Raw genomic sequence first — 9,911 nt, 5'->3', positions numbered from 1 at the left:
CTCTGTCATGTCTGTCACATGTGCGTGTGAACCTGCTTTCATCTGTGAAGAACATAGGGCACCAGTGGCGAATTTGCCAATCTTGGTGTTCTCTGGCAAATGCCAAACGTCCTGCACGGTGTTGGGCTGTAAGCACAACCCCCACCTGTGGACGTCGGGCCCTCATACCACCCTCATGGAGTCTGTTTCTGACCGTTTGAGCAGACACATGCACATTTGTGGCCTGCTGGAGGTCATTTTGCAGGGCTCTGGCAGTGCTCCTCCTGCTCCTCCTTGCACAAAGGCGGAGGTAGCGGTCCTGCTGCTGGGTTGTTGCCTTCCTACGGCCTCCTCCACGTCTCCTGATGTACTGGCCTGTCTCCTGGTAGCGCCTCCATGCTCTGGACACTACGCTGACAGACACAGCAAACCTTCTTGCCACAGCTCGCATTGATGTGCCATCCTGGATGAGCTGCACTACCTGAGCCACTTGTGTGGGTTGTAGACTCCGTCTCATGCTACCACTAGAGTGAAAGCACCGCCAGCATTCAAAAGTGACCAAAACATCAGCCAGGAAGCATAGGAACTGAGAAGTGGTCTGTGGTCACCACCTGCAGAACCACTCCTTTATTGGGGGTGTCTTGCTAATTGCCTATAATTTCCACCTTTTGTCTATTCCATTTGCACAACAGCATGTGAAATTTATTGTCAATCAGTGTTGCTTCCTAAGTGGACAGTTTGATTTCACAGAAGTGTGATTGACTTGGAGTTACATTGTGTTGTTTAAGTGTTCCCTTTATTTTTTTGAGCAGTGTATATTATGCTCACTCAGCTGTGCCTCACAAGTAATACAACAAATGATCTATTACCAGTGTGATCATATACCTAACATTTTTAAATATAATTTCAAAATGGTCTGAGAATAACAACATTGGCAGGGCAATTCAAGCGTAGCCAATATGCAGTGATAATGTAGTGATAGCCTACTGCGCAAACCTCATTGCTGCAGAACTATTTTTAATTGGTTCATGTTGCATAGGGTTACATTTTTTAAGTCCTCTTTTTAAGAAAATCTGAGCGGTAGATCTCGGCTTGCATTTTGACCCAGAAAGTGATCTTAAATCAGAAAAGGTTGGTGACGCTGGTCTAGGTACAGTAAGTGGACTTTATAAAGGGACATATTTTTTCTAATAAAACAATGGCCAGTTTGGGTCGCAGTTGCACATTCTTTTGTAAAAACAGATAGGCTATGTCTGGCCCTCGAATTAGTTATGTTTTTTCAATATGGCCATTGCACTGATTGCGTTTGACACCCCTGGGCTAGCGTATATATTTATGTATCTAGCTATTTATTTAGCAAGCTAAAAACACGGTGCCTAACGTTAGCTAGCTAGCTATCTGCTGGGAGGATGTCATGTCATTGGAGGAGTAGGTAAGTGACCGACTTTTTCCCCTCATATCGTTTTTCGGTGACTACAGCTAGAGATGCAGGTGTCATTTGGTTAGCTAGCAAGAAATGTGAATCGTGTTGCTAGCTAGCTAGCTATGCTGAACTTGTACGACTGTTATCCACAGTTAGCATATCTCTTAGTTGTCAATCAAATGTATTTGGCATTGATCAAATGGGCGGGCAGGCAGTCAAGTTGCAGGAGGACAAGTTTCATAGTCCAGTTCAAAGTGAATGATAGCAGCATTGTGTGGGAAATGGCTTATTTGCACATAGGCCTACAGTAGCTCTGATTGGCTATGGCGCACCGGTCTGCATAGACTCCTGTCCTGGACAAGACCAATGTTTTTATTAGGTTTTATTTCCTGCAGTGTCTATTAATTGTCCAAACGCACAGCCACTTTCCCACTCTATATTGCTATAGAATTTTCACAAATACCTTACTATACATCATTCCCAAACATTCTATGAATTTATAAACACATGAAAATGACCATATCTCAGTTCTCACTTGTCAGAGAATGAAAAAAGAAAAGTGTAATATTCTTCCTTGTCACGAGAGAGCCTTTTTTATGTCTCTTTTTGGTTTGGTCAGGGTGTGATTTGGGTGGGCATTCTATGTCCTTTATTTCTATGATTTGTGTTTCTAAGTTTTGGCCGGGTATGGTTCTCAATCAGGGACAGCTGTCTATCGTTGTCTCTGATTGGGAATCATACTTAGGCAGCCCTTTTTCCCACCTGTGATTGTGGGTAGTTGACTTTTGTTAGTGGCACTTAGCCCTCGTAAGCTTCACGGTCGTTTATTTTGTTTCCTGTTTTGTTGGCGACATTTTAAAATAAAAGGAAATGTATGCTCACCACGCTGCACTTTGGTCCACTTCTTTCGACGGCCGTGACATTCCTGGGGTGTATATGAAATCTTTAATAAGATTTAATGTTGCTAAAACCCTGGCAGTTCCACTTTAAGACTAGATGGAAGTATGTTAAAAATTACCAACCGAGCATATCCAAAATGTTTATAGAATGACAAAAAAAAAGAATACAGACGTTGTTCGGGTTATGAGTAAAGTAGGAAATTTAACGTTGGAGTACCCTACGGCTGTACCCTACACGGGGGCGTGGTCACGTTAAGTCACGCCTCGCCATGTGTATCTATCTATACACTACAAATTTGCATTTCCTGCTGTGCAGGAACATTCTCAGCAACAAAAGAGTGAACAAATTAAGATCCTACATCTGTAGTCAAAACTGCCAGGGCTGGACATCAGACCTGGGTTCAAATGCTATTTGAAATCATTCAAAAACGTTCAAATACTTTAACTGTGCTTGATTTTCAAATAGCATTTGAACCCAGGTCTACTGGACAGGACAAAGGATATGACAGAGATACTGTAGAAGTCAAAATCAATTAATTTTGCAGTCATTATGGGTTTTCCCCCCTCATTATCTCCACACACTTTCCTGTTTTACTTTGGGTGATTAATGGGTTTTGGAGGGAAGGGTGGGGATGCTTGTTTAATTTACCAGAAACAGCTGTTGTGAGGGGAACAGATTTTATCAGGTCTGTTCTTGTAAATGGTGGCCATTTTAATTTCAGATGAAATGAAAATACCATCTTGACTTTTATTTACAGTCACCGCTGGAGACAAGCAGGTGTTTGGAGTTTCCCTTGTCTTGCATGGCCAGCCCTGATCATGAAACACGTAGAGTCATAACACTGTACACACTCTACAGCATGCCTCTGTCCTTGGCACTTGTCCAGTGTATTATTGAAATTGGTGTATTGTGGTACGGCTTTAAAAAGGGCAATCAGCAGTTGCTACATACATTTCTGAACTTAAATTAACGATATGTAGCCACCAATTCTTGAAGAATATAGCTTATAAATGCCTCATGACCTTAGTTCAACTGCCGAACCCTGTCAAAACCCCAAATATAAGCTTTTTACTCCAATGTTTACACCAAGTAAATGTAAACAAACACAATATAGCCTCAAACATGGTTAAAAAGACAAATGTTATATAATGGATGGTCAGTCCTTGCATCCATAGCTGTGTCTATGAATTTAAGAGTGGTTACAGTAAGTTAAGCATTTGACTTAGTCTACACCTGTTGTTTACGAAGCATGTGACAAACAAAATGTTCTACAGCAACATCCCTCAGCTTTTTACCAAAACAGGGGAGTGGAGTACGCTTTGTTATTGTTTCTACTGCTGATCGCCACTTTAACAAGTGTTTTTTAGATAAATGAGTACATTGAACTCTGTGACCAGGCTAAAGAAGTTCCTTAGCCTGGTCACAGATCTGTTTGTGCTATCATGTCAACTCCTTGTCACTCATTGTCATACTGTTATTCTTAGCTGATCTTGTGTAAATGTCCTCGGTGTACATACAGTACCAGTCAAAAGTTTGGACAGAGAGTGTGCAAAGCTGTCATCAAGGCAAAGGGTGGCTGCTTTTGAAGAATCTCAAATATAACAACTATCTTGATTTGTTTAACACTTTTTTGTTTACTACATGATTCCATATGTGTTATTTCATAGTTTTGATGTCTTCATTATTATTCTACAATGTAGAAAATAGTAAAAATAAAGAAAAACCCTGGAAGGAGTAGGTGTGTTCAAACTTTTGACTGGTACTGTACATATAGATTGCATTTGATTACTGCTACAGTGTATTTGGATTGTTAATCAGATTGGTTCTTCAGTTTTTGATTTTTCCCCCCCCTTCATTTGAATTGTTTTACATTTTACTGGATTGTTAGCAGTTAGTAACATAACCACTTTGCTGCACCCGCTATAACACCTGCTAAACTGAGTACACAACCAATAAACTTTGATTTGATTTAATAGCAAATCGTAGGTTGGCGGTTTTCTTATACTGCTGACCTTAGCGGAGTGCCTGGTGAGGTCATTCCCTAGCTATAAATGATCAATGTCGTAGATTCAAGTCATTGCACTGCAGACTTAAAATTAAATTATACTTATTTTGGCACCGTTTTCTCATAACACAAACAGTCATCCACTAGGCCTGCACTAATGTCAATCCCAGCGTCCTCAGAAATTCTCTCAGTGGCCTGTGAAAGTAACAGAGCAGAGAGAAATATCACTGCATGCTTTTGCTGCTGGAGAATGAGACTTCTGAATACGCCTGGGTGAATTAAATTACATTATTTATCATCAATCTCTAACTTTGACTTGGAGGATTCAGTCATTCACTATTACTCCTGCTCATAAGTCTAAGTGGACAATGCCACTAACATTAGCCTAAAAAACAGACTTGTTTTGTGCTGACAATCCACTCCTTGTACTCGAATGCTAGCAGACTTGTGGTTTGTTTTGTTTTTATCAACTGTTCTTACATGAACGTTATTTATCCATGGTATAAACTGCTATCATCCTAGTCAGTCAAACAGTCCCCCTCTTTTATGTAAGGATGAGAGAAAATGTTTCTGTGTCTGCTAAGAGAGAGTAGACACATTTTTATATAAGATAGCTCTGGAAACTAGTAGTTGTTCTCTTATTTTCACTGCTCTATTTGCCATTAGGTTTTAATTTTTGTCCCAAAGGGCACCCTATTCCCTATATAGTGCACTACTTTTGACCAGAGCCCTATGGAGGAATAGGTTGGAATAGGTTGCCATTTGGGACGTAACACTATGTTTGCTCAGTCTTCTCAATAAAGTGAGCCTCAAGTCCCTGTTCTGTAACCCGCACCTGAAAAGCAACTGACCAGTCATATGACATTAATAAACATATAGGACATACATTTCCAGTGCATGTTTGTGTTGAGGGATTGTTCCCCTTAAGGGAATGAGTTGAAATCTTCTGTTTCCCCTGGGAAGACAATAATTGTGGAGGAGTAGATATTATCTCAAGCACAAGGTAAGATGGACAGTCCTTTGAGCTTGATACCTTTTTATTATTTATGGACAACAGAGATAAATAATTCAGCTAGTAGGCTATGTGTAATAAGCTGCTGGAATGCCTGTAATTCTTATGCAATATCTGAAATGCATATTGAGTTTGTTTATTTCAGTGACATAGCCCTGCATATCACTGACTAAATGAATGGAATAGTATTTCACTTTACACACGGGTATTTACACATTTTTATCTAAGATAGTTCTGGAAACCAGTAGTTAGCCCTGCATATCACTGACTAAATGAATGGAACAGTATTTCACTTTACACACGGGTATTTACACATTTTTATCTAAGATAGTTCTGGAAACCAGTAGTTAGCCCTGCATATCACTGACTAAATGAATGGAATAGTATTTCACTTTACACACGGGTATTTACACATTTTTATCTAATATAGTTCTGGAAACCAGTAGTTAGCCCTGCATATCACTGACTAAATGAATGGAATAGTATTTCACTTTACACACGGGTATTTACACATTTTTATCTAAGATAGTTCTGGAAACCAGTAGTTAGCCCTACATATCACTGACTAAATGAATGGCACATTATTTCACTTTACACAAGGGCATTCAACCACAAAAAGGATCTCACGTTTACACAATAAAATACTCTGAGAATGATACATAAAGTGTAAAGAATAGCATATTTACATACTTACAGGCCTTTGGTACAATAATGGCGTAGACAACATCAAATACTAGAATAGCTGACAGTCAAGTTTTGGTTTTAAATAACTAGCTGGTCAAAGTTTACTGGTTAAGATTCTTCTGTTGCTGGATCTGCCTCAGGTGTATTGCGGTAAATCACAGCACCAGTCCATTGAACAAGAGACATCCTGGCTTGTTTGCTGAGATTATGAAAACGCATGATGAAATCATCATTTCCAACTAAGTAAATTAACGGATTGATTGCGCTATTCATGCAAACCAGACCGCGGCTGATTTGATGAGCAACATAAATATCATCGAAGCTTGCTTTGCAGGTGCCTTCCATTTTCAAAATCCTTATTTTCAAATTTAGATTTCTCAACACATGGTAAGGGATAAAGCAAATTGAGAACAACACAGTCAAGATGATGACTAGTTTTAGACATCGTTGTTTCAACAAAGTATTGACATTGGCTTTGGTGGCAAGGACCACTACTATATGTCCATAGCAAGCCAGAATGATCAGTAATGGTATAACGAATCCGGTAATGGTCCAGCCAATACTGTACGGAAGGTAATCCTTGATAAAGTCGTCGGCTGTCGAGTCATAGCACGAATATGAGGAATTTTGCGCTGTCTTGTCAAAGAACATATCAGGAAGTATCTGAATGAAAACCAAAATCCAGACAATAAAACTTATTGCCACGGAGTGGCGAGTGTGGATTTTTCCCATCACTTTCATTGGGTGCACAATACCGAGGTATCGATAGATACTAATGCATGTCAGGAACCCAATGCTGCCATAGAGATTCAAATTGAAGCAGAATCTGGTGATCTTGCAGAATGTTTGTCCAAATATCCATTTACTGTTTAGCGCGTAATAGACAACCAAAAATGGTAAGGTAAATAAGTACAGCAAGTCAGCTATTCCAAGGTTGAGAATGAATATGTTTATACTCCCAATTTTCTTCCAGCTTGTACAAACAGTTTTTAACCCACAGAAGTTTGCAAATGTCCCGACGACAAACACCAGCATGAACACAGCAGGTAAAAATCTGTGCGTAAAACGAAGGTTAATTCCTTCACATGCGGTCATGTTGAGATCGTGTGTGCTGTTGTCATCTGACATTTTCCCCGTCTTTTTGATCAAAGTTAAGTTTAAACACAAGCTATAGAATATGAATCGATGACGCCCAGAAGTGAATGAAATCAAACTTGGTCATGGAAACACATCGTAAATCGCAGCCGTCCACCATCATGTTGAGCATGGTGAAACCAAAGATATACACCCAGTGAGTACAGAAGTCCATGGACGTTGAAAAGACATAGACGTTTGGTAATTTGGCCCTGGCCTTGATTTTAACGTCCACAAATGTCATTTTTTTGGTCCGGACCGGCCTTGATTTCAAAGTCCACAGACTTCCGGACTGAACCAATTATAGACATCTATATTTGGTTCAAATTTGGTCTGGACTAGCCTTGATTTCACCCACTTGGGAGCAAGGCTCACCCACTGGGGAGCCAGGCCCAGCCAATCAGAATACGTTTTCCCCCACAAAAGGGCTTTATTACAGACAGAAATACTCCTCAGTTTCATCAGCTGTCCGGGTGGCTGGTCTCAGACGATCCCACAGGTGATGAATGTGGAGGTCCTGAGCTGGATGTGGAGGTCCTGAGCTGGCGTGGTTACACGTGGTCTGCGGTTGGGAGGCCAGTTGGATGTACTGCCAAATTCTCTAAAATGACTTTGGAGGCAGCTTATGGTAGAGAAATTAACATTAAATTCTCTGGCAACAGCTCTGGTGGACATTCGTGCAGTCAGCATGCCAATTGCACGCTCCCTCAAAACTTGAGACATCTGTGGCATTGTGCTGTGTGACAAAAGAGGGGCCTTTTATTGTCCCCAGCACAAGGTGCACCTGTGTAAGGATCATGCTGTTTAATCAACTTTGTGATATTCCACACCTGTCAGGTGGATGGATTATCTTAGCAAAGGAGAAATGCTCACTAACAGGGATGTAAACAAATTTGTATGCACCAAATTTGAGACCAATTTTTTTTTTGTGCATCTGAAATATTTCTGGTATCTTTTATTTCACCTCATGAAACATGGGACCAACACTTTACATGTTGCGTTATTTTTTTGTTCAGTATAGATGTAAGTAAATGTATGTATGATTTAAAGATGGCCATAGAAACCATGACCAAAAAAGGACGTCTTTCAACATCCGTAAAATACCTATTTTCAATGTCCGTATAACACTCAGAACCTAAAATGAACCTGATTCAAAATTCTGGAAATTAATTCTAAAATATGTATTTTCCATGTAATTTTGCTCATTGAGCGCTCACTTCCTGCGTGGGCACTTCCTTAATTCCATAGCTTACTGGAAGCAATGTGATACTGTATCCAAAAGGAAATTAGCAGAGCTAGAGTACAGTTATTACTGCAAGATATAAGTAACAATAGGCTATAAAGGCTTGAATGTGAGACTTTCAATATTTTATTGGTGATGTTTTAGTTATTATCAATACCGATCTACAAGACAGTAATCCAGGTGTCTTTTTGGTCATTGTATCATAACATAATAACGATATTACTTAAAATATAATATACAGTTGAAGTCGGACGTTTACAAACACTTAGGTTGGAGTCTTAAAACTTGTTTTTCAACCACTTAACAAATTCCTTGTTAACAAACTATAGTTTTGGCAAGTCGGTTAGGACATCTACTTTGTGCATGACACAAGTCATTTTTCCAACAATTGTTTACAGACAGATTATTTCACTTATAATTCACTGTATCACAATTCCAGTGGGTCAGAAGTTTACATACACTAAGTTGACTGTGCCTTTAAACAGCTTGGAAAATTCCAGAAAATGATGTCATTGCTTTAGAAGCTTCTGATAGGCTAATTGACATCATTTGAGTCAATTGGAGGTGTACCTGTGGATGTATTTCAAGGCCTACCTTCAAACTCAGTGCCTCTTTTCTTGACATCACGGGAAAATCAAAAGGAATCAGCCAAGACCTCAGGAAAAAAATGATAGACCTCCACAAGTCTGGTTCATCCTTGGGAGCAATTTCCTAACGCCTGAAAGTACCACGTTCATCTGTACAAACAATAGTACTCAAGTATAAACACCATGGGACCACGTAGCCGTCATACCGCTCAGGAAAGAGACGCGTTCTCTCTCCTAGAGATGAACGTACTTTGGTGCAAAAAGTGCGAATCAATCCCAGAACAACAGCAAAGGACCTTGTGAAGATGCTGGAGGAAACAGGTACGAAAGTATCTACAGTGGGGAGAACAAGTATTTGATACACTGCCGATTTTGCAGGTTTTCCTACTTACAAAGCATGTAGAGGTTTGTAATTTTTATCATAGGTACACTTCAACTGTGAGAGACGGAATCTAAAACAAATATCCAGAAAATCACATTGTATGATTTTTAAGTAATTAATTTGCATTTTATTGCATGACATAAGTATTTGATCACCTACCAACCAGTAAGAATTCCGGCTCTCACAGACCTGTTAGTTTTTCTTTAAGAAGCCCTCCTGTTCTCCACTCATTACCTGTATTAACTGCACCTGTTTGAACTCGTTACCTGTATAAAAGACACCTGTCCACACACTCAATCCAACAGACTCAAACCTCTCCACAATGGCCAAGACCAGAGAGCTGTGTAAGGACTTCAGGGTAAAATTGTAGACCTGCACAAGGCTGGGATGGGCTACAGGACAATAGGCAAGCAGCTTGGTGAGAAGGCAACAACTGTTGGTGACTGTTGGCGCAATTATTAGAAAATGGAAAAAGTTCAAGATGACGGTCAATCACCCTCGGTCTGGGGCTCCATGCAAGATCTCACCTCGTGGGGCATCAATGATCATGAGGAAGGTGAGG

General features: G+C 40.0%; 1 protein-coding gene across 1 annotated transcript; it reads right to left on the bottom strand.

The window, feature by feature from the left end:
* Nucleotides 1–5,624: 5,624 nt before the first annotated feature.
* Nucleotides 5,625–7,457, bottom strand: LOC120065431 (P2Y purinoceptor 1-like). Its single transcript, XM_039016435.1, has one exon. The coding sequence runs from the start codon at nucleotides 7,129–7,131 to the stop codon at nucleotides 6,112–6,114; it is 1,020 nt and encodes a 339-aa protein (XP_038872363.1). The 5' UTR covers nucleotides 7,132–7,457; the 3' UTR covers nucleotides 5,625–6,111.
* Nucleotides 7,458–9,911: the final 2,454 nt, after the last annotated feature.

This window comes from Salvelinus namaycush, chromosome 20 (assembly GCF_016432855.1).
Source record: "Salvelinus namaycush isolate Seneca chromosome 20, SaNama_1.0, whole genome shotgun sequence".
In the NCBI taxonomy this organism is placed as follows: Eukaryota; Metazoa; Chordata; class Actinopteri; order Salmoniformes; family Salmonidae; genus Salvelinus; species Salvelinus namaycush.
The sequence above is the reverse complement of the archived record's forward strand: the minus strand, read 5'-3'. Positions and strand labels throughout refer to the sequence as shown.

What these genes read in the sequence shown, in the direction of transcription:
- LOC120065431 (XM_039016435.1), bottom strand. Translation starts at nt 7,131, where the DNA reads ATGTCAGATGACAACAGCACACACGATCTCAACATGACCGCATGTGAA.